The sequence below is a fragment of the Ascaphus truei genome, chromosome 7 (assembly GCF_040206685.1).
Source record: "Ascaphus truei isolate aAscTru1 chromosome 7, aAscTru1.hap1, whole genome shotgun sequence".
In the NCBI taxonomy this organism is placed as follows: Eukaryota; Metazoa; Chordata; class Amphibia; order Anura; family Ascaphidae; genus Ascaphus; species Ascaphus truei.
Window position 1 is genome coordinate 57989537 of NC_134489.1, and position 18930 is coordinate 58008466.

Genomic DNA, 18930 nt, shown 5'->3' on the forward strand with positions numbered 1-18930 from the left:
CCAAACAATGTTAGCACTTATGTAGTGCCGACCTCAACACTGACGGCCATTGTATTCAGTCAGCAGAGGGGCCTGCTTTGTCTTGTGCCGAGGTGCCTTGGGGGTAGAGGGCAGGGGTCCCATCCATGTGATTGGAGCAAAAATATGTGGCAAGGGAATAAGTGTACAATTAACAATTAGGGCCCCATTCAACAGCTCGTGAAGCTCTCTTCCCCCTGCTTGCGAAGGTTTCAGCTCCATTCATCCTGGGTGAGTGAGCATAAAGGGGTGAATGTTGGAAGGGAAAGTTACATCAGAACAGGTTCTCAGTCTCTATACGCTAGGGGGGAGTTAACACTTTGGTTGCCAGAGGGACAAGCCACGCATTGGTTTTGCAATGTGATGCTGCCCCGTGCTGGCAACCAAAGGGTTCACGTGTATTTGGAGTCTGCCCGTTTTGTGCAGCAAAACAAACTCAGCCAGGCAAATTTATTCTGTCCTGCGTTATTTATTTATTTACATCGCATGTCCCCTTATAAATAATACAACGCGCAATTAATCATTACGCAGCAAAATGCATTTTTGCCATGACGGGAAACCACTGCGATTTTTCATTAAAAATAGAAAAAAAAATAATACTGGCGGCTATTTCCGGATTGCTCCACTGTACGTACAGAAGACAAACCCCGCTTCTGTAATCTCAGATATATTTATCCAGTGACCTTCAACCTTCAGCTTACTATTCAATTATCCCAAGATCTTGCTTGTCTTCTATATTATGTGCATAAATATTTCACTCTGATACGCAGCACTGCAGCAGGTCCGTGCAGTGCGTATGCAGAACCTGCTTGGAGATTCTGCTCACACGCACAATCTTATACAGTATGTGGTACCCAAGACAATAACCCGATCACTGATACAGCATACAGCCGAATACCTCTGGAATTGGGCACTGCTGAAATACATCTCTCCCAGCCTCTAACAAATGTCATTCTGTTACTTTTCACACTCCGTATCTTGATGAGACAGTATATTTCTATCATTCTTGTGCAATACAGATGAGAACAAAACGACGGATATTTTCTACAGCAAAGGCATAGGGGGAAAAAACGGGGAGAAAAATCGATGTGGGATGGTGTTCCTAGATAGTGTGCAGCTCAGATATCACTTTTGGCAGCGAAGGGGTTTGTGCATTGTAAGATGAAATGGCTACTATTGTGGTTTTCCAACATGTTTCATGACCAGCAGTAGAACAGCTTTTAGCTGCAGTAAAAGGGCTTAATGAAAATACTTCTATCAGCCCCATAAATCTAATGACACTTTATTTCATGGCTGATGGTTTCCTTACCCCATGAGATATATTTGTACAGTCAACATATAAAAATAAATCAGTGTATTTCTTTTAGTGGAAATTCTTCGCTTCCCCCCCAAATATTCTGAAAAGCCCCTCTTTGAAGCATAGCAGAGACTGTCTTTGTTACTTCCTACTTGACCCTGCTGCACCCATGTTTCAAACCAGCCCTGGGCACACTGACCCACTGGCTTCCCAAAGAGAACAATGTCATTGATGATCTTAAATTGTGTATGCACAAAAAAGGGCTGTTGACAGAGGCAAAATCCCCACTTAACCTTAGTTCCCTTGATGGATCTCTGCTAAAAAGATCATGTTTGGGCGGGAGGTGGGGTGGGGGGGGGGGGGGGGGGGGGGGACGAGAGACTTTATGGTGCTATCCATGATACTTTTATTTTAAAAACACATTTCTTCAGGGTTTCTGTTTGCTTTAAAGCAAACTTTGTTATGCTGTCTGCAGCAATATATGCCTTTCTTTCTTCTGCAATCAACAGATTCCTTGTATTTATTACATTTTCAGAGGATGTAAAAAAATGGCTGATCCCAATATGAAATAGCTTTGCTGCCTATAGCATTACCTAATTTCATTTTTAAATCCGACACAATACTTTCCCTGTATTTTTCTGCGCATCTTTTTTACTTTTCTTCAGATATTACACTTTTTTTTTTTTGAGGGTGCAAATTCAGTATGAACTAAGAATCTATCCCTTTATGCTGAAATATTTTTGAGGAAATATGCTCTAAACTTCCTTTGTAATGAACTGGCCATCAAGAGGTTAATCCGTAGCACCCCTCCCCCCCCCCCAAACCCCCACCCCCCCTTCCCGGTTGTAAAACTCAATTGACCTTCAACACTTGCGCCCTTGACTTTTAATGCATCACCCGATTGGAAAAGCTATAAAGCAAAATATCCTAATGATTTGCAAAGATCTAAGAAAAACCCTGAACCGATCAGCTCCAGACTTATTTAAGGCTGACTCAGATGCTGGCATTAGAAGTCATAAACGGATATTGATTAAGCATATGCATCAATTTAAATCAAAGCAATCATTCAGGAAGAGTGATAGCACACTGAGTTAAACAAGAGATGTACTTTTTATAAAGTGATGCATTGGTTCTGCAGTCAAAATACGGGATAATAATGGCATACAGATGTAGCCACCTAATAACCCCCGCAGGCGCGCTGCTCCTGGTGAAATAGCACGGTAGGCCCGCCCCCATCCCGCGCACAGCTGAGTCAATACAATGGCTGATTCTCCCACTGATGCGTCATGTCTGTCCCGCTTCAATGCGCAAGTGGGTGCAATAACGTTGGCTTACATCCAGTAACTGCGTAATTTTCGAATATACATTTTTATTGTAGCCTTTACAATCATGGAACTTTCTGTCTTTTACAAAAAAAAAAAAACCCTCATATTTACTAATATAACACAGAAGGCAGCACTGGTTTTTGTTCTCTGAAAGAACGGAAACTATTTTTCGCTCTGTTTCTCTGATGTGGAATAACATTAACAAAAATAAGTCGAGGGTCACTGTGCTCAGCATACAAATGTTTGTAAAGCAACTACGCAGAGTCATCTTAAAAAAATAAATATATATATATAAGTGTATTTAAAAAAATAAGTATCATTTATGAATGTAAAGCTCCTATCTTCCCATTTTTTCCTCACAATTTGGAGATGCCGCCCAGATTAGATTGCAATATCTTTGGTGCAAGAATATACTGTGTGATATGAGTTCTATGTGCAGTGTTGAATAACTGTCAGCGGTATATGAAAATAAATGGGTTTCAAAAGCATAACCCCTGTGTAAGCAGAAAAGAACAGGTTTACATTTTCAGCAATGTACTACAGCAGGGGGGGCACAACTTCAGTCCTCAAGACACCCCCAACAGGTCAGGTTTTCAGGCTATCCCAGCTGAAGTGGCTCAGTCAGTCCCTGCTTCAGCACAGGTGGCTCAGTGGCTCAGTCTTTGGCATTGAGCCACCTGTGCGGAGGCAGGGATATCTTTAAAACCTGACCTGTTGGGGGGTCTTGAGGACTGGAGTTATGAACCCCTGTATTACAGTATGCAAAAACAAAAACCAAAGGGCACTTTTTCCTTACACCCAGTGTGATATACCAGTGTGATATACCAGTGTGATATACCAGTGTGGCCAGGGCCGCTGCAACCACTAGGTGACCTCGGTGGTCGCCTACAGCAGCACATATTGGGGGGTGATGGAGGCGGAAGACGGCGGGTGGTGGGAGAGGAGGAGGAGGATGGCGGGCGATGGGAGCAGAGGAAGATGGTGGGAGTGGAATAGGAGGACGGTGGGCGGTGGGAGCAGAGGAGGATGATGGGAGTGGAATAGGAGGACAGCGGGCGGTGGGCGAGGAGGAGGATGGTGGGAGTGGAGGAGAAGGATGGCGGGCGGTGGGTGCAGAAGAGGATTGCTGGTGGTCGGAGTGGAAGAGGAGGATGGCAGGCAGTGGGAGAGGAAGAAGATGGCGGCAACGGAAGAGGAGAATGGCAGGCGGTGGGAACAGAGGAGGATGGCGGGAGAGGGGGAGGAGAATAGCGGGTGGTGGGAACAGAGGAGAATGGCGGGTGGTGGAAACAGAGGAGGATGGTGGGAGCAGAAGAGGAGTTTGGCGGGAGTGCAAGCAGAAAAGGATGGCAAGACAACAGAAAGCCAGGTAGGCATTTTTGATTGAGAGGAGGGGAGCAAGAGAATGAGATGGGGGAGTGAGCGACTGAGGAGGGGGGAGTGAGAGAATGAGGAGTGGGAGTGAGAGAATGAGGAGTGGGAGTGAGAGAATGAGGAGTGGGAGTGAGAGAATGAGGAGTGGGAGTGAGAGAATGAGGAGTGGGAGTGAGAGAATGAGGAGTGGGGGTGAAAGAATGAGGTGAGGGTAGTGAGAGAATGAAGAGGGGGAAGTGAGAATGGGAGGGGAATGAGAGGATAAGGGGGTGAGAATGAGGAGAGGGGGGAGTGAGAGAGTGAGAATGCGAGAATAAGGGTGAGGAAAAGTCTATTAGGTATAACATTTTATTTTCTCAGTTGATGGTGGCGTAAGGCTGAAGGTTCACTTAGGGCACCGAATACCCTTACACGGACCCCGAGTGCAATGACGAACCCAGTTGCACTCTCTGCACGTCCGTGGTTGGCACTGACCAAAGAGACGCTGTGTATATCCAGATAAAAGCCATTTGATATGTTTTTTGTGGGTGCTTTGGCGGTGGAGATACATTTTTATAAACTGGTTTTGATATACAGCACCATCCTCTCTCTTCAGTTGTATTTTCCTGACACATCCTCATTGATCCTGAGCTGGGGTTATTGCTCCACAAGGAGAAATAAGTCTACCACAGGCTACTATGGAATTTGAAGTGCCTGGACCTCCTGTATGTTTGTGTGTATAGAATTACAAGCTAAATAACACATTAGTAGCAGGCACAGCAGACTCACCTGTTTTGAAGATCTCGTAGCGCAGTGAGAATCCGGCCCCCTGACGAGCATAGTCAGAGATAAACCTGATGTAGATGTGCGAGCCGGAGGAGGTGATGGTGGAGGGAGCGATACTGCCGCAGTGTTTCCCCAACAACTCTGCTGCGTCACTGTCGCCATCCCGGATCTCAATGAAGTCGTACCTGCAAAGCAGTAACTGTGTTACAGGTGCTGCCCCTCCAAGGCTCAAAATTAACCAGATGGCATTGACACCCTGACAGTATTTCAGGTTTGTTTGTAAACACGCATGTCGCCCTTCATAGACGGAGGTCATTGCATCCTTCCACACTCCTACTAGCTCGTTAGAATGTGGCCGTGCTTTTGTGTGCTGAGAATATATGAAGTATATGGGCCACAGAGTGTGTCACCCAGTTCACTGTCTGAAGCTTTCTAACCACAGCCAACATTTTTGAGCAGTGAGCGAAGGATGTAATTCTGGAAACGTTCAGTTAGATCTATTCCACTGCCATGTGTTTTACATTGAGTGTCATGTTGGAACCATAGCAAGAAGAAACTGTACAAAGTGCTGCGTTTTTGTCTTTGATATCCCTTCGGATGCTTTTCCTTTTATCATTGAGCATTTCTTTGGACCCTTTATCCTAACTAATAACAGCCCTTGTCAGAAACATTTTGTGTGCTGGGATTAAACAATGGATAACAGGTCATTCCAGAATTGCAGAGGTTGGCAACCAGTATTATATTATGTGACTGAGGCATGAACATGGCTATGAGAAACAATTCAGGTGGGCTCTGTAGAGTAATGTGTTTTTCTATCTTCTATAGAGACCTTCTATACAGCTAACCATCCTACCTTCTATATAGCTTGTTATATGCTCATCAACCGCTTAAAAAGACTTTCCACTATGTGCTCTTTATCTTTTGTATAGGCCTTTTACAGAGTCACCTATACTATTCAACTAGACAGATCTTATGCAGAGCTGCTTTAAATTGGACCTTCTATCTACCTGCTCGTTTCCCTTCTATATAGGCTTTATATAGAGATTTTCTATGGAGATACGCACTCTTTTACATTTTACACAGACTTTCTATAGAGCTGCTGTTCTTCCCTCAATATAGGTATTTGTATAGGGATGTCTGATCTTCTGCCTTATACTAAGATATTATATATATATACAACTACCTGTTTTTCCATCCTCTCTATCGGAGTTTTATAGAATCATCTGCCCATATACTTTCTATGTAGGCAACAAAACTTTCCAATACCAACAATATGCTTAATATATAATACATTCTTAGACCCCCTACTTAAAGAAACCTCTTAATTTAGTGGGATATTTGCCTCCCCAGTAAATATTTCCTTAGTTATCAGCATTTTGGGAATATTTTGATATATAATGGATCTAGTAATGTAGTATGGCAATGGCAGAGGTGCTCACACAGCTGCCTGTCTTTCTTCACCTCGCTCAGTCAGGGCTGATGAGACGGACACTTTCACACCTTGTAAAATGACTTCCTGAAATTGGCCCCCATGTCTCTTCTCCTGTTTGTTTACAATGACACTAACATGTAAGACAACGTTCTGCAAATCCCTTCTTTAGGAGTGTGGGCAGGGAGAAACCTTACACGCAGGAAGAGATGCTGCAGCTCTCTGTCTGGGAATCGATATGAGAATGTAGCAGTATTGCAGATGACAAAGCTCTGTTCTGTCCTAAGTCTGTGGGGTCCCCTTCACTCAGCAGCTATCTCCCAAACAATCTCATGGATGATGAGTGCTCTACTAAACAGCTCAGATAGTGTGGGAATATTTTAGTTTCCATGTTGTACCTATGCCTTAGGCACCAGAATTAGATGTTAAGCTCTATAGTGTATGGTGTCATTGCTTTTATATATATATATATATATATATATATATATATATATATATATATATATATATATATATATATATATATATATTACACAAACAGACAGAAACCGCATACACAACTAATAATAACTAGGGTATTTATAAGACCATAATCTAATCTCTATATAGAGAGAAACAAGTCAGTGCTCTGAGACAGGGATAAATAGAATACAGAAAAGACACAAGAAGTCTCAAAAATGAGCACTCAAAAAATCCCCCCAAAAATGTAACAAACTAAAACATGATAAAAACACAAAACAGAACCCTGAAATAGACAAAGTGACTACATACTGTATAACATTAGGCCAATACAAAAAGTCTAAACCTATACACTAATGCATTAGCCTGATATCTGTGTATAGGTTTAGACTTTTTGTATTGGCCTAATGTTATATGTAGTCACTTTGTCTGTTTCAGGGTTCTGTTTTGTGTTTTTATTATGTTTTAGTTTGTTACATTTGAGGACATTAAAGTATCATTTTTTGGGGGATTTTTTGAGTGCTCATTTTTGAGACTTCTTGTGTCTTTTATGTATTATATAATATATATATATATATATATATATATATATATATATATATATATATATATATATATACACACACACACACACACACACACACACACACACACACACACACACACACACACACACACACACACACACACACACACGTATGTATATATATATATATATATATCTCTATATATATATATATATAGATATATATATATATATATATATATACTGTATATATTTTCACTCTTACATTCCTTCTTTTATACAGTCTATTACAGTCTCACTAGAAGAAACAGGCTGTATGTGCCTTTAGAGCTTTAAAATCAGGGCTCTCTGATATTATTTCTTATCAGCTAAAGCCAGAGACAGGGAGAAGAAAAAAAGAGATAAAGAAAGAACTCCTCCTAACTGAAACATATTGCACATGACAAGTCATAATGTAGAAAAGATCCTATCTGTGGATAAATGACTATGATGCAAGAACGTTATTTAACTGTTACACAGCTGACGTCACTGTATGATCGTCTGACCCACATTCGCACCCTGTTGTGTATGTTACAAGCTTATTGTTCTGCAATCAAACAGTTCTGTATTGGGGGCATTCTGAAATGTGCGAGATGATTGCAATGCATGGACCAACAAACGGAATACATTGTCAGCTGCAAAGGAGCTGAGGAAATGGAGCCTGCATTTAATTTAGGGGTTTCTGCAGGCTGTCATTCAGAAATTATACACTTTAATTAAAGCTTATTTCAGTCCCTAAAATCATCTCTATAAATACGCCTAAGCTGGAGTTTAATTACAGTTCTTAACCAGAACACCCGTTTTGGAACGTGCTCGCCCATCAAAGAAAAGGCCTGAAATTTGCCAGAAGATGATTATAAAGCAGCAAAGCCGCCTGCTTTGCCGCTTGTGAAAAAGTGACATTGGAAGTAGTGCGCTGTGACTGTCCAGGAAAACGTGGCTCGGTAATTGAGTAGGTGAAATACAGAACATAAGAGGGACGTTGAAGAGAGTCAGAAGAAGTGGAGGATTGAGAGAGAGGAAGGAAGGGAAAGGGAGAAAGATGGGGGGGAAAGTAGTAATTATTGTATTTCATATAGCGCTTTTCTCCCAATATAACTGTTGGGCAGCTCTTGGTTTTGTCTCCTCTGGTCACTTTCCTGTGCTGCTGCTGTCTGTCCGCCTGCCCTGTGATGTGATTTGCTTTACTGTCATCCCAGATTGTTTACAGGTAATTCTCACCTTCCATTGCTTTCTGTTCAGCTTCAATGATCATCAAGGCAGAAGAATTGCCTGCCTGTGAGGAATCAATTACTTCCTGCGACACTTTATTAGAAGCCCTCACATCTCCTGACGCTCCATGAAGAGTGTGAGGATGGGCGGGTGGGGAGGGGGGGGGTGAGAGCTTTTATATGTGTATATAGCCTGGACAAGGGTGGAAATGTCAGCGTCATGTCATACCTACAAATACACAAACAATGCCAATTTCACTCACTCCTCCAACAACCTGTGTGGTGATCAGATATCAGGAGGTGAGATGACAGAAAGGCTGACACTCCATCACAGTGGTTTTCAAGCCCAATAAAATTAGACTGGAGCTTACCCCTTTGCTGTTGGGAAAGTAGTGTTTTTCTATGGGCCTCCTTAAAGGTGCAATTCCACATAGTCGGACAGCTTAATTTTTTGGGTGCTTCTGAATAGAGAAGTGTTTCTTTACATTTATTCCGTCCTGCCCTTATCAGAGAGCCAACAAAGAGGAGGTGGGGAGGGGAGACTTTGGCTGTACAAGCACTTATAGGGCCCACAAATAGTCTTATCATGAAAGAGATTGTTACAAAAAAAAAATCTCCAAAGCGTTTGGTATCCATGGAAGCATTTAAAGCTAACACATTGCGCTGCTAGCCCCTTGGGCAGCAAAAGGGTTAAATACATTAATAGTAAAGGGGGATAAGAGCTCAGATAATGCAGTTTAGAGCAGCAGTGCCATGGAATGGATCAGCCAGTGCTGTTTAGATAACCCCGATCCCTACAGATTTCCCTAAAAGCAAAGTGTAATTTAGAGAATGTGAGCCACAAACTCCCTAGAGACGGACACGTCAGAGCACTGACTGCCCATAAATATACAGAGAGGGTCATGCACTCCTCAATGGTGTGTTAAAACAATCCTGCTTACGCTGCATCACCAACAACACTCATTATGAGCTTCCGATCCAGTCTTCAAACTCTAACCCCGGTGGATTCTGGTTTTACTATAGCCCTGAATTTCTATTGGTAAGTGACCAGGACTGGATTGCAATGTCATGAATTAGCAATGCCAAAGTCCTGGTATGAAACACTGGCTGCCACTTATGCTAGTGACGCTAAAGACTTCCTGGAAATTAGACTGTCATGTCGTCTGGCCCAGTAAGCTAGAATGGCACTTTAATTAGCCATGTGGTAATAAGCAGGTTTTTAAAGGAGCAATTCGTGCTCTTTTTTTATTTATTATTTGTTAACATAGGTTTCAAACAGGGGGTCTCCGGAGGTGAACCCCATTCATTTCAGCTCCGGGGACCCCCTGCTACCCGAGATACAGACCTCCAAAGGGGGTGCCGGTATCTCGGCAAAGTTTAAAACTGTGTCACGCAAGCCAATAAGAAGTCACACCTGATGATGACACGGCTTCCTATTGGCCCGCAAGGTGTGAGAGCGTTGAAATCCCACTTTAGACTTCACTGTGGCACGCGCGCCTGGCGGGGGGCGGCGGGTGCACAGCGCAGCACCGCGATAGGCGTCTGAGGGGAGAGGGAAGGTTTGCGACGGGAGGGGGCGTGGTTGTGGGTTTGCCGGGCGTGGCCATGACATCCCGCGGCTGGTTCGCCCTTATTGGCTGAACCGCCGGCGGGGGCGTGGCCACGCCTCCGTCGCAGATGCTAATTTTAAATTCTCCTGCCTCCCTGAAAACCTGTCGCGCACCGCTGGGGAAAGGTGCGCGACAAGGTAGGGACTGGGACCGGCCGGACTGGGGAGGCGGGGCTTGATAGCACAGCGCACTGTGGCAGTGACTGGGACCGCAGCCTAACGTGATCCCTGCTGGATACCGGCACTCCCTATGGAGGTAAGTATCTCCTGAAGCAGGGGGCCCCAGAGCTGAAATTATAGGGTTTCAGCTCCCAAGACTCCTGCTTCAAAACTAAGTTACAAAAATGAACACACAAAAAATCTCATGTGTGACTTGCCTCTTTAAATCCCTTTGCATCATGCAAGAACTAAAATCTGAACCTGTGCCACTGCAAACGTTACCACCAGGGGCGAATTCATGACGCACGCGCTACTCCTGTATTAAAGAGGCACTTCCTTCAAGGACCAAAATATATTGATGGCAGTGACATGTTAACATCTGGCGGATTGATGCCTTTTTTTTAAATAAAAATCTGACACCGGTGTATTTTTAAGTAATTGATAAACTGAGTTTGTAAACATGGCGAGCTGAGACTTGGGAATGGTTTGATTTCTTCCGGCTACTTCCTTTTGCCTGATATCACTGCGTGTTCAACAAGAGATTGCACAGGCAAAGACCTATCTTTCCCCCTCCCCTTATCTTTATTGACTCTAAAAGGTGGGATTAGGGTGTTTAAAAAAAAAACTCCCCCATGCAGAGGCCCAGAAGAAATGCAATGTGTCATTAAACATCTGCTTTTAGCACTGTTAGATTACATTAAGGAAGTCAATTAGATGGCTAACTTATTTACAAAGGGTTGCTTTTCGGTCAGCTATGGAAGATTGGCCCTTTAAGAGTTTTTCTCGGGCAACTAACTGCTTTTACCTTATTGCAAGCCCTATGTATATAGCTTGTTAATGTCCCTTTAAAAAGACACTGATGTGATCATTGCTACTTAAAATAGAAACTATTAGCGGCTTCCTCACCAAGTCATACATGATGAGGTTACTAGTAAGAATCATATTCTGCTACAGGGTGTCAGTTCTCATCCTGACAGCCTCTTCCTGGAAGTGATCGCCATTCACTTAGAATCATAGTTTGTCTGGTGACAGTAACTGCAGAAGGAACACATCCTGGCCTTACTATTCCATGTCCACCGTACAGGAAAACCAATATGAAAAAATGGATTTTAGCCATAAAACTAAGCAGATATTGTCCCAAATTGACTGTACGGCTCAACAAATTCTAATTCTACAATGTGGATTTTCTAATTTTAACACCTTCTCTGTTGCAACACATGCACAAATTAATTCTTAAAGCCATTTAACACCCTTTAATCAACCTTGTGTAATATCATCATTTGCACTCTGGGGTTTCTCTTTTTAATATAAACCTGTTTGGTTAATGTATATGAACTGAAACATCTATGGCCTGTGACATCTTCATCCTGACTCCCTCTGTAGATGATAAATACACCTCTGAATATTCATTGTGTATATAGTATAAAGCAGGCGGGCTAGACTCCAGCCCTCAAGCCCCCCCAACAGGTCAGGTTTTCAGGATATCCCAGCTTCAGCACAGGTGTTTCAATCAGAGCCTCTGATTGAGCCACCTGTGCTGAAGCAGGGATATCCAGAAAACCTGACCTGTTGGGAAGGCTGGTCACTGGAGTTGAGCACCCCTGGTATAAAGCACATATAAAGTGGATGATCCAGGGCACAGTAGAATGTATTAGTCAGAACAGCACAACGTTTCGACCGTCTGCGTGGTCACTTGAAAAAGACAGACTAATAAATTCTACTGTGCCCTGGATCATCCACTTTATACAAGTTCAGGATTCTTTAGGCAGGTGTTCCCCTGAACCAGGAGCAGCCGTAACTGCAGGTATCACTTATTCTTTTCATGGTGTGCAGCATTACATCAACTCGTGCATGAAGCACACATAGCCATATTACTTTGCATTTGAATGAACCATACATTGCCCTACAGCTTTGCACTGTTTAGTAAACGTGGGCCATCGCATTTCAACAACCGGTACAGATGCAGGCTGGCATATGTGGGTCAGGACATCAGTTATTTATAATTTAGAGATGTTCTAACACGAGAACTCGTTCCTTAGGAAAAAACATTGAAGATTCCCCCTGCATCGCCAGAGAGGCTTGGAACTATTCAACATGCCAGGAAGCCGCCTTCCCCTTGTTTGGGAAATTTTAGCCCCATTAGGTTTACAAAAAACTTTTCCACCTTTTTGTTCTCATAACAAACATTGAATTATTATTTTTAACACCGTGTTTAAAGGAGTAATCCAAGCAAGATCGTACGTGTGGGGCTTTTTTTTTTTAAATTATTTTTTTAAATAAATCAGTTCTGTAGTATTAGATAATACTTACTAACTTTAAAAAAAAAATCAACTCTTAATGCCATTTTTAATGAGTTTTAGAGCATCCTTTGATATCTATAGCAAGTTTTAGCCCACCACTCCAGCAGTGCAAGGTATTTGGAACACTTTCCTGTTTGTGACCATTTGTTGCCAATGTTCCCAGCAGTTTGAGCTGTAAACTTTAACGATAGATAGTGTTGCCTTAGTAATAAAGAATACATTGTAGCTGCTGAGTTACACTGACTGAAGCTTTGATTTGAAACTGAACGGCAGCCATTTAATGAACCCGGGGAAACAGGATTTTGCTGATCGATCACAGGAGAACTAATCGATTGGCAGCTTAAGTAATTAGTTTTCAATAAAAGGTCATTAAATGCTGCATTTATTAAAACAAACCCCCCCAAAATCTTTTTTTTTTAAGCTGCTTGGATTGCCTCTTTACAGAGAGCTGTCACCACGTTCCTTTGCCACGAATCACAGTAATGCTACTTTTTTGTCCATGCAACTTTGACCACTGGAACAATGGATGACGTGAATGATTCGCAGGTCAGATACCCCTCCCCCCCTAGAACTTGAAAAAAATTGGACATGCCTGATGACTCCATCTGTGCATTAGGGATTGGGAATAAGCACATGTTTTTATACATACAGCTCCATGGTAGTGGAATCGACGTTCTGGTGCTCAGGTTAAACGTCTCCAGTGCGTACGAGCGATCAATACGGATCGATGGCTTAGTGCTGGGACTCTAAAAACCTCAGCCCGGCGGGTCAACCCAGGATTCTGTTTAATCTTCAGGGTAATGACATAATGTGGGATATTTCAGAGACTGGAATTAGCCCTCCGTGTCAGGTGTCGTAACCCCTTTGTTGCCACTAATGCCTGGCGGTCCTCATATAGGACTGGAATCAGTGAGATTTGGGCGAGGGGAGGGTTTCTGGAACCCCCCAAAATTGTATTTTTATTAAAAAGTGCATAGTTGTATGATTTGCATAGGACTACTGCTAAACATCAGAGAGCGACATGAAATCAGGGAGACTCACAGAAGATCAGCGGTTAAAAGTGCATTCACTTATCCAAACACAAATGCTGAAGTTAGTTTGTAACCATAGAAAACCAAAAGACAAGTGTAAGAATCTTACTTAAGAGCTGAGACATGGGAAGGTTTTGAGTTCCCCAAGAGTTTGCACAGGCAAAGGACCAATATCTCTCTCTTCCCTTGTCATTATTGGACTTCTGACAGGGACACACTTAATTTACAAACACTCCACCATTGAGAGGCCCCAAAAGAAATGCAATGTAAAATTAAATTATAAAGAAGTAAAAAAAGCAGCTGCAGTACTTGTTTGCTTTTAGCATGGTTAGATTTGCTTAAGGAAGCCAATTAAATTGTGTGAATTTTTTTTTTGGGGGGGGGGGCTGGCTAGCTGGGATTACACTTTAACCGATTTAAAGGCGAAATCCAAGCACTCTTTGTTAAAGATTTATTTAACATTTTTACACAGGATTGAAGAAAGGGGTCACCAGAACTGAACCCCATTAATTTCAGCTCCGGGGACTTCCAGAGATACATACCTCCATAGGGGGCGCCGGCAGCCGCTCCGACTGAGTTAGCTGGGTTTTGAAGATTAAAGCTTCTGCGTCACGCGAGCCAATAGGAAGCCGAGCCTGATGACGTCACGGCTTCCTATTGGCAACGGAAGCTTCGAAGCGCCGCAATTACATGAACCCTGCTAGCCGAGCAGAGCGGTTACTGGTACCCCCTACGGAGGCAAGAATCTCTGGAAGCATGGGGGTCCCCAGAGCTGAAATGAACAGAGTTCCGCTCCGGAGACCCCCTGCCTCCATCCTGAGTGGAAAAAATAAAAATAAATGTTTTTTTTAGCGCTTCGATTGCCGCTTTAAAGTAATTATATGTGTCAGATGTGGGTACAAAAGATGTAACCCCTTAAAAATGTCCCTTGCATTAGTTTGCCTTGGTCCTAGAAGGGACTGACGCCTTTCAGCCATTGATTCTTGCATTATGAGACGGGCAGTAGTACAGTATTTACATTGGGAAGGAGAGGAGCAGGCTCTTACTTGCAGTCGTGTTTTTCGATTTCGAAGTGCGGGTTGAAGTTGAGCACGATCTTCTGGTTGGGTTCCGGCGCATGGATGACCCACTCACAGTTCTGGTGAGACGGGTAGTCGTTCGGGTACCCGGGAGAGGTGATGTAACCGGCATCTTTGGCATTTAAACGGCCGCCACATGTACTTGCTGCAAAGAGAAGGGAAGCACGGGTGTTAGCTGCAGTTCTGCATAACCCTATAACCGGTGGTGGTGCCTTGTATAAGCAACTTTTTGGGGCAGTTCCCTCTGCATGTTGAGTGGGAATAAAGTGCAGAAGTTCGGTTGCCATGTGAATACTCTACTGCAGGCTTTGGGCCTTTATAAATAACAATTAAAATAAATTGAGAGCCAGCTAGGGGGAAAAAAAAGTTGGTTGATCTGCATTAAAGAGAATCACATCACTTTCAAAATAGCCCATACTGGGGGCAACTGCATCACAAGTCCATGTAACGTAAGGACAACACTGAACTAATTTAACCCTGTAGCTGCCAGTGTCCGTCAACGAATTGCAGGCTCCTCTGGCAGTAAAGCCGTTAAAGCCCCACTGAGGTACTACCGTGTAGTAATGGCCGCAGGTGGGTTTTAATAAATGAATCCCTTCCCCCTCCAGAGAGCCCTGCAACGCAGTGCCATGTCTCTCTCCCTTTATAGATCAATAATACTGTGGCCAATATTTGCTAAGCGGTGCTGGGGTACGAGACAGCCACTTGCGCCCGAAGACGCCTTTACATTTACAGTCGGAAAGGTGTGATAGCACCGCTTAGTACAAATGGGCTTGGATCCTTTGTAAAATTAAGTGTAAAAGACAGGCATGTCCCTTGGCCTTCATTGCCCTTTATCTCCCGAACAGACACTGCCCAGTGTCTTCCCCATACGAATGGCTACAGTGCAGTAATGGACAATAGCGGTTTTGTGGTGCCATGATCCCACAGAATGGCTGGTAACAATTAGATAGAAGCCAGCTCTTTGAGCGGTGGGTTATTAGCGAGCCCTAGAGGGTTATTCCAGTCTAGGAAAACATTTCATCGCGTGTCATTAAATATGATTTATTTTACTACACAGTGAACGGAAACTCGGCACAAACACCAACACGGGTGAGTGGACCTTCTCCTTGTCCATTTAAAGGTAACAGGTTATTAATAAGCATTTATTTTTTTATATAGGGTACACTACATCATAAACAGAAAGTAACTCCTTTGCTGCCAGCAACACAGAGCAATGAGCTGCCGGCCCTCCTAGCAGCTAAGGGTATAGGGACGTATTCACTAAGCACTGCTACGCCATAAGGCATCTTATGTCCTATTCACTTGAATGGGTTGTAAGGTGCCTTACGTCTTAAAAAAGCTTAGTAAATATGGCTTAATCTTCATGTCTCTGTCCTGTAGCACTTAGGCCTCATCCCCGTTGCTTGCGGCTGCGCATGCAGCGCGAACAAGATATGGCACTCTACGGGGCAGGCCCGAGTCAGTACCTGCATTCGCCTGCAGAAAGCGCGATGGCGCGACCCCATTTTGAGAAGACAATAACTTTGTCCTTTCATGCAGCGACGGCATCACGTGGTTTCTTGTAAACCAATGAGAGCGAAGATATTTTAAAGCCAATCATAGTGAAGTAATTTTCAACCAATGTGCTGTGGAAGAGGATGTGACGTCATGGCCACACCCCTCGTCGCGCTTCCCATCGCAGGAGTGAGTAGGTGAGTCCACTGATCGTGGCTTTTAAGTGTGCACGTGCCACCTGGCGCTCCGACGCGCGCGTGCACACGCTCACTGGGGCAGTAGCCTTTCAATTGTACCTTTAATACCCCAAACTCAAGAGATGTACTACCCAAAGTCTTGGAAATTCTGACTGGCATCTACGCCAAATGTTTTACTTGCAGACTTAAACTTAATAGATTCAAGAACATCTCCATTAGAATGTTCTAAACCCAGGCCTAAACTCAACAATACGTTCATTAACGCCTCCATTAGAATGTTCTAAACCCAGGCCTAAACTCAACAATACGTTCATTAACACCTCCATTAGAATGTACCCAGGTGTAAACTCAACAATACGTTCATTAACGCCTCCATTAGAATGTTCTAAACCCAGGTGTAAACTCAACAATACGTTCATTAACGCCTCCATTAGAATGTACCCAGGTGTAAACTCAACAATACGTTCATTAACGCCTCCATTAGAATGTTCTAAACCCAGGCCTAAACTCAACAATACGTTCATTAACGTCTCCATTAGAATGTTCTACACCCAGGCCTAAACTCAACAATACGTTCATTAACGCCTCCATTAGAATGTTCTAAACCCAGGTGTAAACTCAACAATACGTTCATTAACGCCTCCATTAGAATGTTCTAAACCCAGATGTAAACTCAACAATACGTTCATTAACGCCTCCATTAGAATGTTCTAAACCCAGGCCTAAACTCAACAATACGTTCATTAACGCCTCCATTAGAATGTTCTAAACCCAGGCCTAAACTCAACAATACATTCATGGACATCTCCATTAGAATGTTTCCCACTGACATAAACCCAACATTTATGAACTCAATATACCCAGACAACTCTCCCAGAATTCCAGATGTTGTTACAAATGGCAGGTTATATTGTTTTGCTGTGATAAAAGAGACTTCCTTCCTGATGTTTACCGAAGCCTTTACATTCCACCCCACGGGGAGTGCATGTACTGATAAAATATTCACTGAACTGCACATTCATTTCCTGTTGGATTATACACATATTAGAAAGTTTGAGTCTAGTGCCAAACACACAGCGTCTAACAGGAGACCTGGGCGCAAACACACACTTTGCCAAGAAACTCTGGACAATAGTATTGTCTGGGATCCCTACTCTCTCTTTTTATAGTTGTCATTACAGAGGCGTCAAGTCCATTCTGAAACCCCCCTTCCAGCTGCCACTCCATTAATGTCCTCACGATCGTGGTGCCGTCCACCCCCCCACACACATACATACACACACACACACACACACACACACACACACACACACACACACATACACACTCACACACTTTAATAACATGCAGCTCCTTCCCTGCTCCCCGCCCAAGGCGCTTCCCACCTAGCTCCTTCCCTCCCCTCCTCCCCATTGGCTGACTCGCGTACCACGTGACGCGTCAACGCCGAAATTCACAAGATTCTTGCAGCATCGGTTAGCTGACGCGTCACAGTACGTAGTCAGCCCTGTCGGAAGGAGGCAGCGGGGGCAGGGACCACTCAGGCAAGGGTCTGGTGGTTTGCGGCCGCGTGCCCCGCCGGCCACAGTGGGTTCGCAGCCTAAGGCTGAGTTCCCGCTAGCGCTGAGCGGGTGGCGCTTGCGGCAGTTACTTCCATATATAGATATATGTAAGTCCCCGTCCACGCGGCGCGCGCGGCGCACTTGCACGGGCACACACGCTCACCCGTGATCGGAGCTTAGGTAAACAAAAAACAAACTTACCCGCGCGCTCAACTACCCGCAATGCCCCCCCCCTCACCCGCGCGCGCGTACAAGCAGGACACCCGGGGACTCAGCCTAATAAGGACAGGGTGGTCTAAGTGTAATTCAAACGCTTGATTACCAAACATTCAGAGGCCCCTAAGTAATGCAATTTGTAATTTCCAAAGAAACAAAATACCTTTTTGCTGTTAGCACGGTTACATCAGCATATGAAAGCCAATTGGATTGTTAAATTGTTCACATAAATTTGTTTTGTTCACTGGCTACACAGCATTGTCCCTTTGAATTAAACAATTTCCTTGTAAACTATAGGACCGAGGTTCTGTGGTCGTGTTGAATCATGAGGCGCTGGCCAGCACACGAAACCTAACAATGGTGACAGGATAAACCCTTACAGAAAATATTCCGTTCCCATATAGAACTGGGAGTCGTAATTTCCCTAGCTCCGCTCTGGAGCGTCTTGTTGAAGCAGAAGACACTGAGCAGCACAGGAACTTAACGATGGCGACAGGATATGTCCCCTACAGAAGATCTTTTTTTTCTGTTCCCATATACATTCATCACTTCCCTATTCAAGCACTTCTCTCTCTCTCTGGCCAACCTCCCTTCTAAAAAAAGAAGCATGTGCTCTTCTCCTTGAAATGAAACGCTGTAGTTCTTGCAGATGTTAACCTGCGCCCTGCCTGAAGAGCAGTAATTAGGGTTGGACTGTCAAGCGGGATCACATTTTTTAAAGTGGGGCCATAAATATTGTTTTACATCAATATTTCTGCACTGAGGGATATTTATGTATATACACATATCTACCTGGCCTTGGAGCAGGAACTTTCTGACCGTTTGTGTTATTGCCTA

General features: G+C 43.7%; 1 protein-coding gene across 2 annotated transcripts in view; it reads right to left on the reverse strand.

The window, feature by feature from the left end:
- Positions 1–18930, reverse strand: part of NRP2 (neuropilin 2) — a 115312-nt gene that overhangs the window by 71435 nt on the left and 24947 nt on the right. For both annotated transcript variants that reach the window (XM_075608546.1, XM_075608548.1), the window contains exons 2-3: positions 14589–14766; positions 4783–4964 (exon numbers count right to left, since the gene is read on the reverse strand). In XM_075608546.1, coding sequence (XP_075464661.1) covers positions 4783–4964; positions 14589–14766 — 360 coding nt within the window. The remainder of the gene's footprint in view (positions 1–4782; positions 4965–14588; positions 14767–18930) is intronic.